Source organism: Lissotriton vulgaris, chromosome 11 (genome assembly GCF_964263255.1).
Source record: "Lissotriton vulgaris chromosome 11, aLisVul1.2, whole genome shotgun sequence".
Classification (NCBI taxonomy): Eukaryota; Metazoa; Chordata; class Amphibia; order Caudata; family Salamandridae; genus Lissotriton; species Lissotriton vulgaris.
The window spans coordinates 878812152-878837302 of NC_141699.1; the positions used below are offsets into that span (position 1 = coordinate 878812152).

A 25151-nucleotide genomic window follows, 5' to 3' on the forward strand; every position below is an offset into this window, starting at 1 on the left:
TTGTCGCCATTTTGGGACAATCCTATATTCGTCGTCCGATTTGGGGAAGCGGCACTTGGCAATCGTTGTTGGTGGACAATATCAAGTCCCTTGCTTTCGACCCTTCAGGATAGTTCGCCAACCATCCGTGGTTCCGCGGCACCCATCAGTCAGCAGAGAGACCAGGTTGCGGTAGCCACGCGACACGGCACGCAGTCAAATGCCTAGTTTTTGGGTCCGTAGGCCTCCACACTTATGAAATGTCCACACTGCATGGCCCACTGACACCGGCTGGGGAGTCCAACAATCAGAAGTGCACCTCGGCTAGATCACCAAGCATTCCCGTCGAAATCGAAAGTGAAACCAAATGGGGCCGTGAGGCCAGACCAGCCACTTCCGGTACCCAGCGCCGTTGTTGTCGAACTACGCCATGGGCACTATGCCAACCCAAGCTCCGGGCATCCGAAAGAAACAGGCCGCAAACTTTCCGACTCTACAACTCCGGTTTCCGGGGCGCCTTCGGGATGCAGTTTTCAGCATTCAGTACTCCTTTGGTTCCACTGCAAGAAGCACTCCACAGCAGACAGGATTAACGACAGGATATATTCGGGGGGCTACGGGGGTCTCGGGAGCCCCAAGCTCACATGGCCATCTTGGATGCGCGCGAAGCTCCTCCTCCTATTTGTATTATTAAGATTTAAAACTGTGTTTGGCCACAGAGTTGGCTAATTTCCTTATTATGCCTTTTAGATTGGAGACTTTATAGCTATTCTAAGCTTACTGCTAATATTTAACACAGTGCAGACAAGCGGTAGACTCGGGTACTTGACCTGCTTGCTTAGAATCTTTGCCTATGGATATAATTTGAGTTATGGTGAGTACAAATAGCTTCCATCCACATCCTTCTCATGTATTTCATTATTAAAAGCACAAACAATAATGTCTGATCTATCTAAGATGTACTTGACGACGTAGACCCCATTTATTGTTTTGACTGCAAGTCATCCATGCCGTTATCACATATGCTACTGACACATGCACAATCACGAAGAACGCCTGATCCACTCAAACACACTAAAGGGCATGATCAGCACTATCTGTATTGACTGCAAGTTACCTGCATCCACCTCACATTCTCCACTTGGTAAAAGTGTTATTTTGGATTTTGATGTGATTCTTACTACAGAACACTGAGGTATAAGCAGGTTCTATGTTATATCATACCAAAAGCTCAATGTTCCAATTGATGGATAAATCACTCTATTACCTTCGGAGATACTGCAGAGGTCTCCAAGGGTGTCTGGATAGGTCACCTCACCCACATATTGTCGTGACATGCTTCAACATTGGTGACCTATCCACACCAAGGTAGGCAGGTACCACCTTGGTGGATTCAATCACTAGTACGGAGTTCCTAATCAATGTTGCTGGATAACAGCAGGGATCCAGATTGTTTTCTAAAAATATCTTGGGGTAAACCGACCAGGTTTCCCTTTTAATACTTGGGTACCATAGATATGGCTCAAATCTCGTCAAGTGTGGATGTTTAATGAAGACAGTGTATTATCTATCCAGCTAATTAAGCCAACATGTTTTGGCCTTGTGTATTGCCAAACAGTCAAAACCCTCACCAGGGCTTCATTAATCCCTGCCTTTTTGTCACTCAGTTAATGCAACGTGATGAGGCATTAGGCTTTCGTACCTATACTAGTTTCATGGTAACAAGTCCCTTTGAGCAAAAGCTCTCCACTAGTAATAGGTGATTGCACTTTGGTGATGACGTGGAGGTCACTTACTGAATAATACAGTAATGGAAACTTTTTTAGCATCATTTCTCGCCCTGAGGAAGTCATTAAATTAACCAAATACGAGTAGGCTAGAACGGAAAAATTACATTATCAAAGAAAGATCTGCGACATAATAACATTTGGATTTTGAACCTGTTTGTTTTTAGTTAAAATACGAAATAACGTTTGAACACTGTCAAACCGACCACCAGAATCCCCCATTGGCTATAGTAGGCATTGAGCTCAATGTTAAACAGAATTCTAGCCCCTGGTGCGAGAGAGTCATAAAAATGTCTGGAGCTGTAACTTGGGCCCAAAAGGAGCTAGGAACTTTTGTTTTCTTTATGTATCCTTTTTTAAATCAATGGTCTGCTTTTCTTACCTCTTGCATCCTGTTCATGTTTTAAAGCGCTCCAATACACTCATGGGTCATATTTGCGCTATATAAATCTCTAAATAAATAAAGCTTTCATTTAAAAGTGAAGCACTGAGTGGACAAGTAAGGTATGGAGTGTTACCTATTATGTTATACTGATTCTGAAACTCTAAAACTCTTAACCTCCAAGAATAAGCCTGGACTGCTCATCCTAACTACCCTGAAAGAATCAAGTACCTAAAGGGTGTCCTGTGGCTATCCAGTTTGGAGTGCAAACAACTGTGACTTTTGAACGCCAGAAATAAGCAATTATATCCACACATGGTAGGGGCCGTAACCTCCGACAGAGGTGGAAGCTTACGAAAAAGTCTCACAGTGTAGCACAAAATGCAGAGAACAGGGTATGTTACATTAATGTCTCCTCGTATCATATTTCATGACATGGCTAGATTGATATGACATTGCAGGCCTTATGGCCCTCACAACAGCACATGTAAAAACATTCAACATAATGAAAAACAAGTGCAGTATGTAGCTAGCCTGAAGTCGCAGAATGACGAATAAGAAAATTAGCATCCATCTTTTTACCTGGTTAATGTATATTCCCTGAGGCCTGAGTGCAGATTCATGGCTGAGAAAGTTCCAATGCATCCCCGTAGTCGCTTGTCTCGTCCAGCCTTCCAGGTCACAAAAAGAGGACTACAATGTTTAAAATAAAAGTATAAAAAGAGAGAAGCAGACAACAAGAATTCAAACAAGAACAACTTGATTATCAAATATATCATGAATAACAGCAGGAGAAGAGATCGATGTACCTAACAACACGATAAGAAACAAATTAAGGAAGTCCATATGACAAACGAGTGACCAGATATCAGAATTAAACTGACAGATGCATTGAGAGTGTTTAATAACAGGTAGATGACAGAAAAGCATATAAAGGCACTGGTGGTGCAGACATATCTAGATCAGTTTATAAGTACAAAATAACAGATGTTGCTGGACAAATAAAATGTAGCAGAGGTATAGCAAGAGCAAATCTAAATAAGAGAGAGCACAGACAACAAACAGCAGGGAAAGGTCACTAGACACAAAATTCAGTGAACAGAGGTCACATATGTTCACACTTTTTTCAAAGGGAGAGGTAGAAAGAAGTGAAAAAGGAGGAAAGGCATACACAATAATTGTATAAGTCTTTAAACTCCTACACCAGTCAAAGTCACCAGGAAACATGTCTTTTATTATTCAAATACGGCTGGGGTGAAAGCCATTCACATAAGTCTGAAGCTGTGTATTTTTTATTTTAGTGTGATTGACAATCATGCATGTCCACCTGATAGGTGTGGAAGTCAACAGAAAAGTCTCACAGGGTAGCACAAAATACAGAGAAAAGGGTATGTTCCATTAAGTGTCACTTCCTATAATATTTCATCACATGGATAGATTGATACAACATTGCCGGCCATATGGCCCTCTCACAACAGCAAATATCAAAACATTCAAAATAATGAAGACCAAGTGCAGTTAGGTAGCTAGCCTGAAGTGACCGAATGCCAAATAGAAAAATTACCATCCATTTTTTACCTGGTTAATGTATATTCCCTGAGGCCTGAGTATACCAGTCAAAGTCACCAAGAAAGATGCCTTTTATTATTGAACTACTGCTGAGATGAAAGCCCTTTACACAAGTCTGAAGTTGTGTACTTTTATCTTAGTTAGACTGACAATCAAGCATGTCTACTTGGGGAGTGGGTGGGGGAGGGGGGTGGTTGCATGTAATCAAAAATGTCCTCGTAATCATGAAGGAAAGTTTCAATTTTATTAAGGACACAGAGGCGAGGATTATGCCTGCTTTCTTTATTTCCTTTCCAGCAGCTTTCAACAAAATATCTCAAAAACTATCTTTCCCATGGTGTACAGGGGAAAGGTCAACAATAATCCAACCAATGTGCAGTCCAGGATGTCCACATAGGCATGAGTCCCCTGGATAGCTTCCTCTTTCTTGACTGCAACAGGTTTCTTCTACCATTTTCCGTTATTCTGCTTTAGAATCATCAGAATCTGAAATAATCCAGAACAAAAAGAATGAATCTGAACCTTCCTGCCTTGAACAGGTTAAAGGCAATAGACACACTGACCCAAACATGCAGTAAATACAACGTTGATAAGTCTACCACAACAGAATAAACAGAGTCAATGCAAAACCTGTGAGAAACATGCACAATTGAAATAAAACATTTACTTCGGAAAATAATAAATAAAGCAATACTTAGGCCACACTACTGTGGATGTACAGTGAAAAAGAATCCAAGACTTTTAAGTCCTCTAGGCTGGGCACAAGGATCTCACGAACCTTGGGCGGAAATAATCCTCCCCTCCATGTCATTAAAATAATTGGAACTTTCCTTCATGATTACTAGAACATTTTTCATTCAATATCAGGGCCGGAGGCAAGGATTATGCTTGTTCAAAGCTTATCCATCACCAATGACGCCCTACCAACAATTTTCTTAAAATGGAACCTTTTGAACATGGAGTCTGAAGATCAGTCTGCTGCATTGATACTGTCTTAAAAACGAGCCGCAAGGAAGAAAGCTTTAGAAGCTATTATGCCTCGCACAGAGTGGGCACCAAATTGCGAGATGCCAATGCCCGCTTCTTGCATGACCCAACAGATCCAACGAGCTATGGTGGGAGAAGTAACCACTTTGAAAGGCTTCCTGAGATATATCAATACATTTGAATTTCGCCTCGTGGACGGAGCTTTTCCGTCATGTTCTCATTAACCTTGAGACAATGGACCACACATAACTTAGGCAATTTGTCAAAACAGAAAAGGACACCACTTTAGAATTTTACTTGTACGGAAGAAGATATGGAAGGTGAACCTCTGCAGAGTAAAGACCCTTCCCGAAATATCTAAAGCCTGCACGTCGGAAACACCACGGACACGACACAAGGCACAGAAGCATGGTGAGTCTGATAACTCCTTGCGCAACAAATACTTATACTACTGCCAAAAACGGAAAAGGTGTAAAACCATGTTAACGTCCCATAAGGTGGAGTACCTAGGTTCCGGAGGAAGTGTTATACGATTCCCTCGCATTAGCTTACAAACCAAAGGATATTCACACACCAAGCTTCCTTGAACCAGGACATGCCCAGCAGAGATTGTTGACCCATAAGAGTTGATAGTACGATACTCCAAGCACTGTGACTCTAAGAATGCCAAGAACTTTACAATAGAGACCACTTGGCACCCCATGGTATCCTGGTTGTTTCGAAGGCACCAACCAACCCATCTGGCGCATGCCGGTCTGTAATGTTTGTTTGTGCCATCAGTCCATGCTGCTGCAAGTAATCCATCAGTTTCATGCGAAAGGCCAGCAGCATTGACGGAAATCCGCCAGGCCATAAGAGGCATGCGCCCTTGAATGATTAATGGGTGGCGATTGCCTGGGGATCCTACAGTATATTCAGATTGGGGGGGGTAGAAGGATTGGAGAATCCCAGGAAAGTTCCAGAAGAACTGGAAACCATACTGGAGACCTTCAATAGGGCACAATCACAACCACTTTGGCCTTCTGTCCGTGAACCTGGGATGAGACTCTCATAAAGCATAGCCTGTCTCCAGAAACCAATCTTGGAGGAAGGCATCCGTCGCTGTTGCCGGAGGGTCTGGTTTCCAACTGAAATACCTGGGAAGTTGATGGTCCAGACATGATGCAAAGAGGTTTGCTGATAAAGGGCCTCAAAGGGCATTCAACCTCTGGAAAGTCAAGCGGTGCAGTTGCATCAGACTCATGTCTGACCATGCCCTGGAGCACCAATCAGCTATCACATTGAACACTGCTGGGAGGTATTCTGCTGTCACGAGATATAGTGAGATAGGCATAAGGTCCAAAATTCCTTGGCAGGTTCCACCAACACCTTGGACTTGGTACGCCCAAGATGGTAAATATAGCGGACCGCTGATATATTGTCCATCTTGAGAAGTATGCTGCAGGAGACCCTGTCCTTCGTAAAACATTGTATGGCAAACTATCTAGCAATCAGCTCTAGGCAGCTGATGTGGAGCTGCCGCTCGTCTCTTGAACATTTTCCTCTTGTAAAGGTGTCCCCCACAGAGAGCTCCCCTGCTGGACTTGCTGACTTCTGATGCTATCACAATGTCCGGGTCAGAGCTAAATATAACTCGACCGTTCCACACCTTCATGTGAAGCAACCACCATCTCATTTCCACCTTCACCTCTTCTGTCAGAGGTACCTATTCTGAGTACTGAAGGCCCCCGTCTGAGATAGAAAGCCTTGAGGGCTCTGTAGTGGAGAGGGCCTGGAACAATTACCTATATAGAGGACAACAGAAGACCTAACACCCTAACTACATGCCGTAGTGATCTAGTGGGTCTGACCAACATTCTCTTCCACTCTGCGGATTTTCCCGACTTGCCAAGGAGTCTATGACAAAACCGAGGAAGGCAGTCTGTTTGGACAGAACTAGTAGAGATTTTTGTTTGTTGATCACAAACCTTACACTTTGCAGAAGGTTGAGCGCTGTCTGCAACTGCTGCATCAGCCGCGACGGGCAAAAGGAGACCGTTGCAGCAGATTATGAGGCAAAAGCCCGAACCCTTAGAGTTTCCACCTCTGGCTTGAGAATCTAGGTGAACCTTCAGGGAAAGACCGAAAGGAAGGGTTGTAAACTTGTAGGTTTGGTCTCTCCATGTGAACTGAAGGAAACTGCAGTGTGGGGGGGGGCAATGGGGTCCACCAAGTATGTGTCATCCACATCTAAACGTACTAACCAGTTGTCCGGCCGAAGGAGATCGCGCAGAAGATGGATACCATCCATATATATATATATTTTTTAATTATTTTTATTGACACATACAACCAAAGAAAAATAAGCACTGGGTGACATCCGAGCATTCAGTGTCCGTTGGTACATCTTCCAAATTACAGAATAATAAGCAAACAATAAACTAGGGATCAAGGCATTTCCGACACGACAGCATCCTCCCTTGCTGCTGGGGGAGCACAAATATCTCCCCTGTAACTGTTCCAGGCACCCCAGATTTTCCCCCACTTCCCGGGCCTCCCCCTGGCGACATATACTGATCGTTCTCTAAACATACTCTAGTCTACGTCCTCCATACATTTCCCAATCTGGGGGGTCTGACTGGCCCCCCACAGCTGGGTGATTTTTCGCTTGGCCACTGCACACGCCAGCGCAACCCATATCTTCCCATGTGTGGTGAGATCAGTTGGCTTCCAAACATTCAGGAGAAAGCGGCGTGCCTCCACCCCCAGGCTCACACCCCACACTTCACGTATCTTGTCATGAACATTGACCCAATATCTCCGTATGTCAGTACAATCCCACAACATGTGCATAAACGTTCCGGTCTCACCACAACCCTTTCGACACTGTCCGGTCACAGCCAGCCCCATTCGCATCAGCCGCGGTCCCGTAACATAAGAGCGATGAAGGACCTTCACCTGCACCAACCGAAGCCTCATCTGTATTGCGATCACCCTTGGGGAAGACACGGCCTCCCTCCAGTCCTAATCAACCAAAACCAGGCCATCTGCTCCCCATTGTTCCCTAAGAGTTACAAGCGGGTCCTCCGTATGGTTAATGAGTTTTTTATAAATCAGGGAAATTGTTTTGGTCGGAAGATGTACGTCCAACACTCGATCTTCCAACGGGGAGGCCTCCGGGGGTGTAACTCCATGGGGGATTTTGGCCAGCAATGCATGTCTAATCTGTGTGTACCGAAGCCGCTCGCTCTCCCGCAATTGATGTCGTTCCTGCAGAGCCTCAAATGTAAGGATCCCATCCTTCCCCCACATATCTTTGACCTGTGAGATCCCAATGAGATCCAATCTGTCAAAACCTTTTGTCTTCCATAGGCCTCCCAGACATTCAGCGTTCCATAATGGCGTAGCCAAAGTTATCCTCCCGTCCCATTTAAGCTAACGATTGACCTCATGCCACACCTGCACCGCTACCGCCGCAGGCCCAACCAGGGGAAAGCGCCCCTTTCTGGCAAACAAAACCCTCGTATATTCACCGTCGGGCATCTGACCACGGGTCATTGCATATCCGGGGTCAAGTGGTGAACCATAAATTGCTTGATTGATCGCCGCCAGCTGGGACGCCCAATAATACTTCCGAATATCTGGCAGGATACCATCCATCCTAAAAGTGATGGGAACCCAGCCACTCTCTCAGGTTTATCACCGGGCATTGACCACCATCTGCCTTGTCCATCAAACAAATCAAATATTGCTGAGGAAACCTCATGGATGGAGGCACATGAGGGGAAATCGCATGTTTTTTAAGCAGATCCGCCACCTCCTGATCTATTAGTTTGATCTGATCTACTGCAAAAACCAGCAGGCAAGGGTGGGACTCTTGAATCGGTTCCGTAAAATTCTATATGAAAACCCTTGATGGTCTTAAGAACCCACGTATCAGAAGAAATTTTCTCCAAATTGTGCTTGAACCGCTCTAACAGGCCTCCCACCTTCATTTGGGAAAATAAGGAAACTACCCTCTGGATGGCGCCTAGGGAACCGTGCCCGCAGTGACCCTGTTGTGTCTGGAAGAACTCTCCTTGTTTAGACAGATCTTGGGACTTCTTGAATCCTCTCTTAGGGCCTCAGGTGTAAAAACGGCCGGCCGAGCATCCTGTGCCACGTCCAGCCCCAACACAAATTATTTAAGGAGGTGAACATGGCTACGAACTTGCTCAGCTCTGTAATGAATGGCTCCTTGAAGACTTGCCTTGAGCCACCGTGCCTGCCTCGGAGGAAGCAGACCCCCAATTTGGGATCATTCTTCAAGAGGAGGGAGTGACGAATATCAGTTGAAAGACTGTAATTTACGTTCCCTAAGAAGGCGACAGCATGCTGCACCCAACCTGTTATCCTCTTTGGGGAAAAGGGTTTCCTGAGGCCTTGGCCTCCTCCGCCAGCTCCAAAATCTTAAAATAGGACCACAGATGTCTAAATAGCCTGTCCTGACAGGACTTCCAGGACCTATCAATGCCCTTCTTTAGGTCTCTAATATATTTCTGGAGGAAAGTGGCCACTCTTGAAGCAATTTCTGGGGTTGCTGCCACCTTACCCGATAGGAAGGGGCCTGGGCATTCCACCATAAGGCAGGCTCAGACTTACTTATCTAGGGGCTTTCTGAGGCACCTGCGACAAATTTGGAATCCTTACTGGAAGGGGTCCACCCTGCTGAGTGGGTGTTCAAGAGATCCTCAGGGACCAATGAGGGGCAACATGGCTGGGAAGGGCTGGCCTCGTCTCTTAAATCGCCATGGGAGTTATCTTCCTCCCCATCCAGGCCTTGGAGGTGGGGGGGAGGGGGTTGGAACAGTCGGTCATGTCTGCTAGGGTGTGAGCAAGCCAGAAAAGCCTTTTTGAAGCGTTCAAACGCCCCTAAATCTATACCAGAATCATTTCTGCAATCAGAGGCACGCTTAATTGAAGGGGTAGGCACCAGGTTAGAATGGGGGTTCTGGTAAGCATAGGCCATTTGCGTAATGCAGTGTTTCAAAAGTCCCATGGCCGCGGCCGCTGCCACTGCCTAATGGATGGAGGCATCCACTGCCTCGCAGAATTCGTCATCTAGATGGAGGAATTGTAAGGACTCCTTCTCTTTGTAGTCTTCCTCCATGAGCCTCCTGAGTTTGTATGTAAATGCAACGGGCAAATGCACCTGCAATGCACGCTTAGCAGCCTGGCAGGCTGGGGTAAACACCACAACTGGAAATAGCTTTGAGAAGCCTGATCTTAATATGTTGTCAATGCCGCAGCAGGGAGCAGGTTTAGGCAGCCTGAGACTTTAATTTTTGGCAACTGAAACAGTTTAGGATGGGGCCACGCTGAGAGTGTGAGGTAAAACGAGCTTCTGCCCTGGACTGACGCACCCTACCTTCACTGGGTGTCCTAAAATGCCTAGACCCTACCCATGTCAGTCAGGAAGGATGGGGAAGAGGTTCTGAGAGTATGTTGGCAAAGCACGTTACAGGCACCGACCGGTAGTGGCTAAAGGAGGAATTACAGACTTGTTCACACGCAGGCGTCAGGCTGTTAGTGAAAGCACAGGTCTGTGAGGCAAGGGAGTATGGGCATCCAGGTGGCTTGAGCAGGCTCAGACTCCGCAGGGGCGCTGACCTGTCAGTAGGCCTAGGCTGTAAATTCCGTTCCGCTCGCGGAATTTGCAGAAATTGGGTAATTTTGCTTTCTGCGGAGACCGCGGAATTGCCGAAAATTCCACAATCTGCGGTGTCGCAGAAATTTTTGCTTGTTCGCACTTTCAAAATGCGCATTCGCCAGATAGTTCTCCCCGAGCACGCAAAGAGCGATCGCGAACAAGATAAAAGCATCGCAAACACGCGGAACAAACAATTCCGCGTGCTCGCTGAAGTTTGCGTGCTCGTGGAGATTTTTTACCATTTCGCAGGGTTTTGGTAGCGCGCCTTCGCAAATTCTACCCACCCCTACCTGTCAGATCTAACGGAACTGACCGCAGCGTGCCTTCGCGGACCAACACGACACGCATTTGCGTGATACGCCCTCTAGTAACCTTTGTGCCTATCGCACTGACGCAGCTCAAGGCTTCACAGGGCACCACGAGTTGAGCGATGAAAAACACTCCAGGGGCACATAATTAAGGAGGGGCGCAATCGTCGCCCACAATAACGCCACAAACCGCAGTAAAAGACACTATTTAAACAGTATAAACACGATAGAAGAGCAGTAAGAAAAAGTGTACTTAACCGCTGCAAGCTGGACAAGACAGGGGAAGCTATTCTGCCTTTGTGGACATCCTGGTATATTGTTGTTGAGCTTTTCTCACTGTGCACCATGGGAAAGACCGTTTTTTTTTTGTTATTTCGTTGAAAGCTGCAGGAAAGGAAAAAAAAGAAAGTAGAGCATAATCTTCGCCTCCGGTCGGGACATAGAATTCACATTTAGGTCTACATCAGTGCTGGGCTCCAAGGTCAAACACTAAAACCGTATATATGCACTCTGAGTTCTTAGAGAAATGTAAAAGTGTCCAGTTTACCGATTACAAGATCTCTATTGCTTACTGACTTTTTCTGCAGCAGCTCAAAGTCCCTGGGCAAACGGGACCTCCTTCTACCCCACAAACAAGAAAGCCATTTCATATATGCAGGTTGAAGAGATGTCAACTTCGAAATTACTATTATTTTTTCTTCATGTTAGTCACAATCCTCAGTCTTTGAGACCTTCTGTACTCTACAGGAAAGATGTTTCACAGGGCAACCAAGCTTTCTGACAGGAACTCGACCACACTGTCTTGGGGGATCGGAATTACTAGTCCTGGAGAAAGGTTCTGGTTCCAAATAATAGAGTCCAAACCAGAAGACACTCTTTCCAATAATCAGGGACGCAAGAATCCTTCAGAGCAGCATGCGGACAAGTCTTGTTAACAAATGCACCCAGGGCCGGCTTTAGGGCAGTGCGAGTGGTGCAGCCACACCGGGCGCTGACCTGTGGAGGGGGGCACTGACCTCAGGAGGGGCGCTGTATTTAGTAATAAGGTATGATTGGAGAGATGAGGGGCACTTTTGCCTGGTCGTAGTAAGAGAATCCGAGGAGGCGGTTATAGGGTGTGGGGGCGCTAAAAAGGATTGTCGCACTGGGCGCCACCAGCGCTAAAGCCAGTCCTGAATGCACCAAGCAGTTCTCAATATGTGATTGAAACGACAGAGGTTTTAAAAGGCCCAACCCAGTGTACGAATGTATGCAACTCGAAAGCAAATAACACTAAAGTTCTTCAGTTTCCATGTCCACTTCCTATATGATCAGCAAAGTGACGCAGTTCCTGTTCCATGTGTATATTTTGCTGCAACAGATTTCAGAGTCCAGTGCACTACATAAATAAAAGATGTCAAAGGGATAGTGTTTTCTCTCCTAACCTCTGCATACCAAGAAACAAAGAAAATCTCCTTGCATCTAGATCCGAAGATGAATCATCTAAAAAAAGAGGCCTTGTTGTTCTTCTATGTAGCCCTTTCTAACAGAAGGCCTCTGAACCCCGACAGTTAGCTAGTATAGCCTCTATGGGAATTTAGGTGCGGGGATGAGACATGGCGGGGGTGATTTAGTTAAATAAATTAGATTCGGCTATTGCGGTGTTCCAGTCAGCAATATGACAAAATACAAAAGATACGCAATGTAATATTTCGATGGATTGTGGCATAATCATTTAACTGGTAGAGAATGTGTGATACTTAGACCACAAAGGACGCGCTCATTTCACATGAAACAAGAGAGTTTCTTCACTCATTCAACGTGTAAACATTACAATTACTTCCATAAATTTCATAAATCCATAAGCTTTTAGTTTAATGAAATCAAAACTTCTTTTATTGTTTGTTGAATTATCCTCCTGTTCGAGGTATTTCAGTTAATTCATCTTAATCATGAATATTTCCTTGCGTTACGTTATGCCCAATGCATTTCGGGTTAAAGGTATAACCCTTCATCAGGGGCCTGTAAATGAAAACATACAGGACCTTAGCATTCAGAAAACACCAAATTAATACGTTTTGCAACAACTTTAAACAAGAAACAATGTATCCCAGCTAGCTGGGCAATATACATATATCATGGCTGTTGCCCTATACACAAAAACATTTTCAATAAGTGTACACACACTATAACAGGTTAGCAATGGCTGTGGGGTCAAACAAATGTATATCGGGATATAGAACTGTGGGGGGGGAGCCAGAATGGTATTATACTGGATCATGATATCTGGCGTATTGCACGATGGGTGCTGGCGTTTACAACAGAATATTTACCAGGACTATATAGTAATGGAAACCAAGGGGCATATCGTGAGATTACACAGATACAGTGTACTGTGACAAAATAACATGCGTGCAGCCAAATTCGGGACAAAGATGCGGGACAAAAATGCTGACGGTGGGGTGGAGAACTTACTTGAAGCAACGCGCTGTACTCGTTCCTTTCCGGATACTGGAACAGATGGATAAGCTCGAAGCCAATCACAAGGCTTCTTGTATAGTTGTGTTTTTTGCAACCATTTGTTGTTATATAATCCATGCATCATGTGCTCAATCATTGTATATATTATGTGCATAGCTAACCCATTGACAACTTTATTATTCCAAACATGAGGGAACACGTGACCTGTAGCTCTTCGTTACTATAGCTACTGAGCTCGCGCTCACATTATCCGATGAGCACTATGGCTTTATCCCGTCCAAACACCCTGAGCCGATCTTATTTTTTGATATGGTCATCACTACTTCTAGATAACGCACGACATACAATGCCGTTCGAGGGCAATTTGCAATATTTTGACAACTTTATTATTCCCGACACTCACGATCACGTGATCGGAACTTTCATCCAATGGGAAAGCCGCTTTTAAGTTGCTATGGCTACCCGGCTCGCGGTCGAATGTAGTATTCTGGCATAGAGCGTTTGAATTATTCTACTCACCAAGTTTAGACCTCCTGGCAACTACTTCATTTGTTGTTTACTCGTGCAACAACAACTTCAGCACTAATACATTTTCGGTCCGATACTCCCGGGCCCTTAGTGATACCACGTGACCTGCCCAACTATACCAGAAGCCTTGTGATTGGCTTCAAGCTTATCCATCTGTTTCAGTATCCGGAAAGGAACGAGTACAGCGCGTTGCTTCAAGTAAGTTCTCCACCCCACCGTCAGCATTTTTGTCCCGCATCTTTGTCCCGAATTTGGCTGCACGCATGTTATTTCGTCACAGTACACTGTATCTGTGTAATCTCACGATATGCCCCTTGGTTTCCATTACTATATCATCCTGGCAAACATTCTGTTGTAAACGGCAGCACCCATCGTGCAATACGCCAGATATCACGATCCAGTATAATACCATTCTGGCTTCGCCCCCCCACAGTTTTATATCCCGATATACATTCGTTTGACCCTACAGCCATTGCTAACCTGTTGTAGTGTGTGTACACTTACTGAAAATGTTTTTGTGTATAGGGCAACAGTCATGATATATGTATATTGCCCAGCTGGGATACATTGTTTCTTGTTTAAAGTTGTTGCAAAATGTATTAATTTGGTGTTTTCTAAATGCTAAGGTCCTGTATGTTTTCATTTACAGGCCCCTGATGAAGGGTTATACCTTTAACCCGAAATGCATTGGGCATAACGTAACGCAAGGAAATATTCATGATTAAAATGAATTAACTGAAATACCTCGAACAGGAGGATAATTCAACGAACAATAAAAGAAGTTTTGATTTCATAAAACTAAAAGGTTATGGATTTATGACATTTATGGAAGTAATTGTAATGTTTACACGTTGAATGAGTGAAAAAACTCTTGCTTCATGTGAAATGAGCGCGTCCTTTGTGGTCTAAGTATCACACATTCTCAACAAGTATTGGAAGGCACTGACTGACGCAGTGCGTCAAGGATTGCGCCAAAAAGAAACGTTCAGAAATATCTGTACAAAAGTGAGGCGTGAACGGAGATAACATTGATTTCATAATCATCTAACTAAACACTACAAATTTGTTGTTGGCAGTTTTTAGAAATTACCTAAAAACGGTTAGAGAAACAGTGTGTTTCATATATTACTCTCCCACAACACAGGTCTCTGCAGCCTCTTAGACAAACATGAGTTTTAAGCAGTTGCCTTGTTTAGATGAATTTGCCCCCCGCCTTCATTCAATCTTGCATGCTATTCTACACATCAACGCTGGTCAGTCAGTCAGCAATAGTAATGACAAATGTTTCGTACAACCGCACCGTGTCAAATGTGACAATTCAAAGAAAAACATTTTTTAGGGCAGAGAATCTGATTAGCAGACACCTGCTATCCAAGGCCAGGTTCTAGATGTCCAATGTGTAAAGATTACATTACACATGTATGTATGTACATACACACATATAAAGTCCACTCGTTCCCACGTATAGGAAACACAACGGCAATCGAAGTATACTGTTATAACAAATGCGTTTAATATAATGGAAACTGTAGCCAGTTTCGACAAGAAAAGGCCTTTCTCAAAACAGTGCCCCACCACCTCAGAAAACTAAAGAACATCAAATCATCAAAAATGAAGACTTACTCAGCGTGGTTTGGTCTCTCGTAATATATGCAACATCAACAAAAATAATACAATAGCAATGTGTACTTTCGAAAAGCATATAATATATGATAATAATTCAAATCGAACCAAATGAACAGAGATAAAAAAAAAATAAAAAAAGAATACAGTTTTATGTCCTGTACATGAATGTAAAGCTTCTCCTCATAGGAAACAATTTAGATCATAATTCAAGAAGACATACTATGTTATCCCGATCATGCAAAATACATTCTCACATGTCATCTTGGACATAAAGCTATCTTTTCACAAGAGAGTTCACACACCAGAGTGAAAGAGCTTAGGAACGGCCCAGGGGCATAACACATATCAACTCAAGTGACACCCCAGTGGGCATACCTAACAACATGCATGTCACATCTAACAAGAAAAAAAAATAAAAAAATAAAGTGTATCCAAGTGAAACAAAAATAGGGGTAATAACCACCAATTGATCAGTTGTAATCATTAAAAAGTCATATGTCAATTTTATCTAATGTATTCTGAATTCTCTTGAAATGGCAACAAACACAAGAAGCATAGGCAAAGCCAGTAGGTCTCGTCTATGCAAGAGCTAGTGGCTTTGCCAGTGTTTTTTTATAACCAATTTTATTGATTTTTAAGAGACATACGCAATGAGACGAAAGATCAACAGCCAGGTCAGATCCCAGCGCATATGAGGAACATAGCCTCCTTAAGGCAAGGTACATGCTCTTAATAAACAATAGAAGTAGAATAACACCCACCACATCCCGCGATTATCCAACAAAAACATTAGTCGTCTATCGCCCCCACCCACTTACCACACACCCTGCAATATTTCTTCGGACATCCCCTGGCATCGTATAAAGACCGCTCCTGCATTGCGCACCAGTCCACCCCCATGCACCATCGTGTCATGGCAGAGGCAGTCGAGGTCAGCCAGTTCGCCGCAATGTCTGCTTTAGCCACCATCAAAGCTGTATTCAGGAAAAGCTTGTAGGCTCGAGAGCCATCCAGCCCATCGGTAATTCCCAGGAGTGCATTGGTGGGGTTAAGAGGTACGTCCCAGCCTAGGACCTCAGTGTACCCCTATTACTGATTCCCAAAAGCCTATGATGACAGAGCAAAGCCATACCATATGGAAGAAATCAGCCTGTATGTGTTTGCAGCGTAGACAAGATGCCTCGGGCCGAAGCCCAGCGTAGTGAAGGCGCAGCGGTGTGAGATAAGCAGTGTGTAGATAGCATATTTGGACCAAGTGAAACCGCGCTGAGACTGTGATTAGTTAGGGGGCCATAAGCACGTCCCGCCAATCGTCATCGTCTAAGGACGCAAGCCATCGCTCCCATCTGTCCCTGGGCCGTGAGAGTGTGTTGGGGGTGTTATTCGTGAGGGAGCGATAAATACGGGAGATCCCGGATTTTCCCAGATTGCCTGTCATAACCTGGGCTTCCGGCAGACTGTATTCGGGTATAGATATGCCCTCTGGTATGTGCGATCGGAGAGCGTGACGCAACTGCAGATAGCGGTAAAACTGCGAGGTATGCAGGGAGTACCAGTTTTGGAGATCCTGAAAGGTACGCATGTTGCCTCTTTTCCAGATGTCCCCCAACTGTGAGATCCTAATTAGATCCCACGCTCTAAAGCCGTATAAGCAAGCCGGCAACCTCCCCTAGCTGGGCCCTCTGCCAAAGTGGAGTGTATTGAGTCAGTTTGCCTGACCAGTGAGTGTGGCACGGAGAGGCCCGCCAGGCCAGAAGTACCCCGTGCGTGACCTCGGGTAGGGTTCTGGGGACCGTGTTTCCGTATAGCATCCCCTGAATGTTGGACAGACCTAAGGTGTGTAGTACCAGCCGATAGGCCGGATCTGACCAGCCCCTGTTGAACCAGTCATGCAAGGTAAGGAGCTGGGTAACTAGATAATAGAGGTACAGGTTTGTAATCCCCAAACCGCAATCAAAGGGCAGGATCTGACACTGAGCGAGGGCCAAACGGGGCCTCCATTCCCCCATAGGAATTTGAGGGCCGGGCTGTCCATTTCCCGGAACCACGCACGTGAGAAGGGAAGGGGCATGTTCTGAAGCATGTAGAGAAACCTTGGTAGTATCATCATTTTGAATACGGCAATTCTGCCCATTGGGTTCAGCAACAATGTTTGCCATCTGAGGAGATCAGCCAGGGCTTTCTTCACTAAGGGAGTTAAATTGAGCACCTAGGCGAGGTCCGGGAGAGGGCCACCCATATACCGAGGTACTTGAAGGACTGCCGTCGAAGGGGTATTGTGGATTGGCACTCGAAGCATTCTCTCGAAAGGTGAAGGGGACCAAGACAGACTTAGTGGAGTTCAGTCAAAGGCCAGAGGACTGTTCAAAGAAACCCAGTGCCCGAAACCACCAGGGTCCTGACTGCGCAGGCTAAGCCAGGTATAGGAGGACGTCGTCCGCATGAAGAGCGATTTTGTCTTCCTCGAGTCCTGGCCATCTCCACCCTATGATTCGCTCATCAGAATGTACGAGACATGCCAAAGGCTCCGTTGCCAAGGCGAAGATGAGGGGCGAAAGGGGGCATCCTTGCCTCGTACCCCTCTGGATGGGAAAGGACTGCGACAGTGCTCCATTAACCAGTACTCGGACGGCAATATAACATCCTCACTAGCTTGAAAAAATAGTTCCTAAAACCCAATTCTGCCAACACTGCTTCTAGGTATCGCCAGTACACATGATCGAAAGCTTTCTCGAAGTCCACGAGAAGAAAGGACAAGTATTAAGTCAGGCACTGGCGGTTTGTTAGGGCGAGGTGGAAATGCCTGAGGCAGTGTCTGGTGCCCCTCGATGGCATAAAGCCACACTAGTCAGGATGGACCAGTTTGGCCAGGTACGGGCCCAAACGGTTAGCCAAAATGGCAGCAAACACCTTGAGCTCCGAGTTGATGAGCAAAATAGGACGGTAGTCGGAGCAGTGCTTCGAGGGGTGCTGAGACGTGGGGATCACCACGATGGTAGCCATGTTGGTTTCGGAACAAGACGAGCCTTTATCGGCCGCGTACGTGTACAACTCCAGAAGGTGGGGAACCAGCCTGTCCCGGTAGTCTGCATAAAACTCCTGTGGGAGTCCATCTGGTCCCGGGGTCTTACTGGAAGCCATGCAAGAGATTGGCTCATTGACCTCCTCCGGAGTGATCGGGAGGTTTAGTACCTCTGCCTCAGACTAACTAAGACGCGGAAGAGGGATCCGTTCTCGGTGAAGCAGTTCAGAGAGTAAAAGAGTGTGGGGCTGCGCAGCGTAGAGGGCGATGTAGTATGCAGCAAAGCACTGAGCCGCTGCACCTGGAGACCGGTGGACCTCACCATTCAGGGCTATCACTTCGGGAATAATGCGGTTGGCCATCGGGTATGTGGCCAGCAGATGGATGAGCTCCCCATTTTTGTCTCCCCACCTATAGACCCGTGCCACCGAAGACCTCCAGAGCAGTTTGGCAGATTCGAAGGAGGTCTGCCTGAGTTCATCTCGCAGGAATGCCAGTCTCCCGTCCAGGGCCTCGGTCCTCTCCTCGGGCGGTTGATCCTCACGTAGGGTGGCCTGAGCCTCCAGGAGGGTATGTCGGGACCCCTGCGCAGCCCGTTTAAGTTTGAGCTGGCCTTTGGTGAAACCACGAATGGTGGCCGTGCCAGCCTCCCATAGAGTACCAGGGGAAGGAAAAGAGCCTTGATTGGTGATAAAGTACTGGCTGAGATCGCTGCCCACTGAGTCCCGAAAGTCCTTGTCCTGGAAAAACCAGGCATTCAGCCTCCAGATCGATCGCAACACATCCGGGAGGTCACCCACCCGCAGCGTCACTGGGGAGTGGTTGGATTTACCCCTAGGGAGTATGGTTGTCTCCTTGATTATTCGACAGTCCAGAGCCGACATGAAAATGTAGTCGAGTCATGCGTGAGTGTGGTGGGATGCCGAGGTGTGGGTGTAGTGGTGGGCCATGGGGTGCCAAAGTCTCCAGGCGTCGCAGAACCCCAGGGTAGTCACCCAGTTCGATAAAATCTTGGCCTGAGAAAATCTAGAAGACGAAGGGGCTACCACCACATCAAGGGCAGGGTCCATGACTGCATTAAAATCTCCCCCTATAATGGTCATACCTGGGGGCAGGGCAGCTATCATCCCGCAATTAGCTTGAGTGTGGGGGCCATCAGCAATGGTGGGGAATATACGGACAACAGATTTAGCTCTCGGTCCCTAACACTCCCTCCTGGGCGACATAGGTACCCTGAGGGTCAGTCGTGACCTTACGTAGAGCAAATGGGAGGTCGAGGCGCACAAGGATGGCGTCTCCTCTCGACCCCCAAGTAAAGCCGGAGTGCCAAACCCCACCATAGCCGTATCTTACCAGGAAGGGGCATTTGTTGCCTACCAGATGGGTTTCTTGGAGGAGCAGTAAGTCGACATTGTGGTGTTGTGCATAGCGCAGTAGCGCAGTACCGCAGTCCGCTTCACCTTATCTAGCATTCCATTGACATTCCAGGACATTACATGGAGCGACCCCTTCCCACTGTGGATGTCAGTCATGTGGGATATGAGTGCAGGGGGAGACGTCTCATGCGGGTGTCAGGTGCGAGCAAAGTGTTCGGCCTGTGTGAAGCATTCGGCATATCTCTACAAGGCTGATAGTGTGCACGTTCGTTATGATGAGCTGAAATGCAGTGCCAAGGGCTGTGGTTCCAATTACAGCCGGAAGACATGGTGGGCTCAAAGTAGCCCCGTCGGAAGGACCGGGCTTCGGTAGAGATCTGTGTCCGTAGGGCCCAGCAGCGATGGCTGGGGTGAGGCTACCCTTGGGTCTGAGCGGTTCGAAGAACTAGTGAGCCGCAAGGTGAGGAGAACACCCAGGGGAGCCCCGGATGTCAGATGACGAGAGGGACCCAGCGGTGAGTCCTATAGGGCTCGTCGCGGACCCGGTCTCCAGCGTGAGCGGGTGCGCTGTAGCCGCGGGCCAGACAGGCATCCTCACTACTGTCCTTGGGAGAGGTGCTCCGGGCGTTTAGTCGTAAGGGGCGCTCTTCTGTCACCCATGAACAGGCCTCTTCAGGGGAGTCGAAGAAAAGGGTTTTATTTTGGAACACTACCCGAAGGCGGGCCGGGATGAGAAGTCTGTACTGGATGTTGAGGGCACGCAGGTTTTGTTTTACTTCTCCAAACGAGCGACGTTAGCCCTGGACCTCATGGGTGTAATCGGGGAAGATCATGATTGTCTGTCCCTGGTATTTGAGGTGTTGCAGCTTCCTGCTTCAGCCAGGATGGAGTCCTGATCTCTGAAGTTAAGGATCCGCATTATTATCGGCCTGTGGGGCGTGCCCGGAGGTGGTTTGGCGCAAGAGATTAGTGCCAGGATCCCTGCCTTCTACATCCTGCCGAAGATACATAAGCCGGCCCGGCCACCGCCGGGCCGGCCTATTGTATCCGGTATCCAATCCATCCTGGAGCCCTTATCGCAGTTCGCGGATTACTTTCTCCGCGAATCAGTGGTTACCCAGAAATCATACGTCAAGGACACCATGGACATCTTAAAAGTCCTGGACCAAACAACATTTGACCCTACTAACGAATACATCGTGACTATAGATATAGAGTCTTTGTACTCATGTATCCCCCAGGATGCCGCACTAGTGGCCGCATCAAGAGCTTTGGCCACACAGGAATGGTTCTACGACGCTCCACAAAGCTTTGTGTTACAGTGTGTGGAAATTGCCCTTACAAGAAATTTTTTCTGCTATAAGGATGACCTCTTTCTACAAGTGACGGGAACGTCTATGGGGGCTACGATGGCACCTAGCCTTGCCTGCATTTACGTAGGCCAATTCGAGGAGCACACCATCGAATCAGACATCAATCCCTTCAGAGACCATATACGTCTCTGGAGGAGATACATTGATGATGTGCTCCTCCTCTGGACAGGGGAAGAAACCATCCTGGTCCAATTTTTAAATTGGCTAAACACTCAAGATAGGAGTCTGCGTTTCACCTGGAACTACCACCACACAAAGGCAGTCTATCTTGACTTGGATATTGAAGCCGCTGGAGGAGGTTTTCATACAAGTGTGCATCAAAAGCCGACCGATAGAAATTCATTACTGTCATACCGGTCATATCATCCGAGAGCACTCAGGGACAATCTCCCTGTAGGACAATTTCTCAGGTACAGGCGAAACTGCTCATCTACAGAACTATATAAGGAACAAGCAGGAATCCTAAGTTCAAAACTGGAAGCCCGTGACTACCCACTGAAAGTAGTCAAGCAAGCCCAGAAAAGAGCCTTGAACACACCAAGAGCAGCCTTGTTAGAGACACATGTCAAAGAAAAGTCGGATTGCCTTCCTGTAGTCATGACCTATGACCCCATGGCTACAAAGATTCGCCAGTCAATCAGGAAACACTGGTCTCTACTGTCAACAACGGACTTTAAGATGCCACCACCACGTTTTGCTTTCCGAAGAGCGAGTAACTTGAAAGACAAACTGGTACATACCAGGAGTGTTGGAAAACGAGAAGCTGAGAACACCACCATCCCTAAAGGACATTTCCCATGTGGGAGTTGTTCTGTATGCCCCATGACAAAGAAAACCACTAACGTTACTCTGCAATCTGGAAATATATGGTCACTGAACCACTTCAGTAACTGTAACACAACTAACGTGGTATACAGATTAAAATGCGAGTGTGGTCTGGAATACATCGGACTCACGACACGGAAGATTAAACTCCGCATCCAGGAGCATGTCAGTACAATCAGGATCGGAAAGCTGACTACAAAGTTAGTGCAACATTGTCACCGCAATAAACACACCTTTACCTGGGTAGTGTTGGAGAGAGTGATGGGCGATGCTCAGTCTGTGGAAAGACGATTGATCAATAAGGAAGCTCGCTGGATATATCAGGAGCAAAGCGAACAGAGAGGGTTGAATGAACTACTGGAATGGAATAAGTTGCGTTAATCTTCTGAAGAACAATCTTCCAGTGCAGTGGTCCGTTGTCTCCCTGACTGATGGTGCTCCTTCTTTCTAAATTAAAATGACCATTAGGTGTTAACAACGTAAAATAGAACATCTATACCCTGTGAAGTTTGAATATGTACATCCCAGTATAACTGTGATTTTCACCATATCACAGATGATAAGCCCCTCTTAGAGTTTAAAACCATATTACAACTGAATGTTTCCATCTCAGCAGTTTTGTGGTTCATCGGACCCAACCTGCCCAGGCTAAACATTTGATATGTCCTGACGAGCCTTTAATAATTTTATAACTTAATATCTCCATCTCAGCAGATTTGTGGTCCCCTTCGGATCAGGCTAAATATTTGACACGTCCTTATTAGCCTTTAATAATTGTTTCCTCCACACTCCCACTTCAGGGTGTTAATTGCTATCAGTAATCCTGACTATACCACATCCAAGTGGAGCACTGTTTATATTTGAACTCATTGACAGCTAAATACGGAACCTTCTATATTACACCAGTTTTTATAAAAAAAGTGTAGGTAGTTCAACAGGATAATACTAGCCAGACTAGCGATGTATACTGAATAATAAACATTGAATCAATGGTTATAGTCCACCTTATTCCAGGCTGAACTAGCCGTTTACAAATGGCCGTGTCGTCTCCTCGAAGACCGGCATTGGGTTCTATGAGAGCCTGGGTCCAATCACAGTGGCCGAAAACCGGCTACCTAACCACGTGTCACTTGACACTAAGGACCAATGGAAGCGCGCGGTATGCGGCGTGGGAACCAATACGAGTTCCGGGAACCCCACGTGACCAAACTGCGCGGACCAATCATAGCGCGAAAATCCCTCGCCTTCCAAGCCGGTAAATAAGCACTTTTGCATTCGGTCGGCGCTCGAGGGTTGAGAGGACGCCGACCGCTACTCTTACACCGGTAACACTTTCTCCATTTGTATTTAGGCTGTAAACAACGAGGCAAGCAAAGCAGGAGCAAGCTCGAATACAGAAATAATTGAATCTTCCGTTTTTTACATTGCAGTACCTTTTTTGAAACGGGGAGTAAGGACCATGCTCACCTAAGGGAGCTGGATTCCGATTTTAACATAATCACAACACTGGTATGAGAGACAAATCTGCATGAAGGGTAATAATGAATTTTCACATTTATTTACCTATACAGCATGGTGTTTTGACAGACAGTTTGGTATGCAGAACATAGAAAGGGATACCAGGTGACCACACTTTTGTTTGTTTTTGTTCACAGCACCCTAACTTCAGTGTCTCTTGCAGTGGCATTTAAAATGTATTGCCCTGAAGAAATTGCCAAAAGTCAAAGGCAATGAAACATGTCGGCTGTAAGTAGAGAGTAAATCGATTGGTAGTATTTTCTCTCTTCTTTTTTAGTATATGTGTACTCACTGTTTTGCAACAGAGAAGGGAATGAGAATAAAAAGTTAAGGCCCCAGTTGCTCAGTGACTTATATGTAATATGTTATATGTTGTTAGTTTTGTCACATATAAGTTGTGTCCACTGCACCATTCACTGTCCTTTTATATTTTTTGAGGGTCGAGGCACGTCTTTTGGTTTTAGCTGGATGGCACCAATGATGAGAACAGGGCCATCCTGGTGAGTACCAACCAGGGGTCCCATTGGTGGTGCGCCCGTGAGGTGCCATCTCGCTTTTTCACACATTTTTTGTCTGTGCTGTCTTGTTTGTAGCAATCAGAGAGGTTGTCATTTTAGAGAGGCAATAGATTGGAACATCTGAGGATCTTCTTTAGACTAAAGGGATCCCGTGGATAACGAATTTTGACCATGAATGTTTTACAGTCTAACAAATGAATATTGCCATGAGAACTAGGACTGTTTTGTGTATTAGCTTTTAGAGTGGAGGGCGTCCTAGTTCTGTTTGTCTTTCCCTCTAGACTCCCATTTGTGAAGTGCAAGAGATTAGTGCGCCCACTCAATTGCAAAACATGGGGAGAGGGTGCCCTCGGGCATCCACGATTTACAAAAGGGGGTGGTGATGAACAGAGTGTCTGAATTGAGCAGACCACTCTTACCCAGTCCAAAGATCAGGGCTTGATCCATCACCGTTATTTATCTCACTGCCCCATCCCAGCTCAGAACCTGGCTATATGCAAATCAGTCTGTCCCTGGCCCAGTGCATCATGGGAACAGGGCAGACTAAACTACCAAGCCAATTCTTTACCAGAAAGGAGACAAGCTACCGGGGACCGGTTTCTGGCATTTCAGCCTCGTCGGCCCGGCTTGCTTGAATCCTGATGGAGCAGTGAGAAAGGGACTCATGTCTGAGTATACCCTGCCACACCTATAGTGGCCAAAATCGATTTACAAAAGGGGGTGGTGATGAACAGAGTGTCTGAATTGAGCAGACCACTCTTACCCAGTCCAAAGATCAGGGCTTGATCCATCACCGTTATTTATCTCACTGCCCCATCCCAGCTCAGAACCTGGCTATATGCAAATCAGTCTGTCCCTGGCCCAGTGCATCATGGGAACAGGGCAGACTAAACTACCAAGCCAATTCTTTACCAGAAAGGAGACAAGCTACCGGGGACCGGTTTCTGGCATTTCAGCCTCGTCGGCCCGGCTTGCTTGAATCCTGATGGAGCAGTGAGAAAGGGACTCATGTCTGAGTATACCCTGCCACACCTATAGTGGCCAAAATCGATTTACAAAAGGGGGTGGTGATGAACAGAGTGTCTGAATTGAGCAGACCACTCTTACCCAGTCCAAAGATCAGGGCTTGATCCATCACCGTTATTTATCTCACTGCCCCATCCCAGCTCAGAACCTGGCTATATGCAAATCAGTCTGTCCCTGGCCCAGTGCATCATGGGAACAG

At 46.3% G+C, this 25151-nt stretch overlaps 1 protein-coding gene across 3 annotated transcripts in view; it reads right to left on the bottom strand.

Annotated features, from left to right (window-relative positions):
- AMMECR1L (AMMECR1 like) overlaps window positions 1-25151 on the bottom strand; it is a 1368157-nt gene that overhangs the window by 881747 nt on the left and 461259 nt on the right. For all 3 annotated transcript variants that reach the window (XM_086944026.1, XM_086944025.1, XM_086944024.1), the window contains one exon: window positions 2731-2841. In XM_086944026.1, the coding sequence (XP_086800152.1) occupies window positions 2731-2841 (111 nt within the window). The remainder of the gene's footprint in view (window positions 1-2730; window positions 2842-25151) is intronic.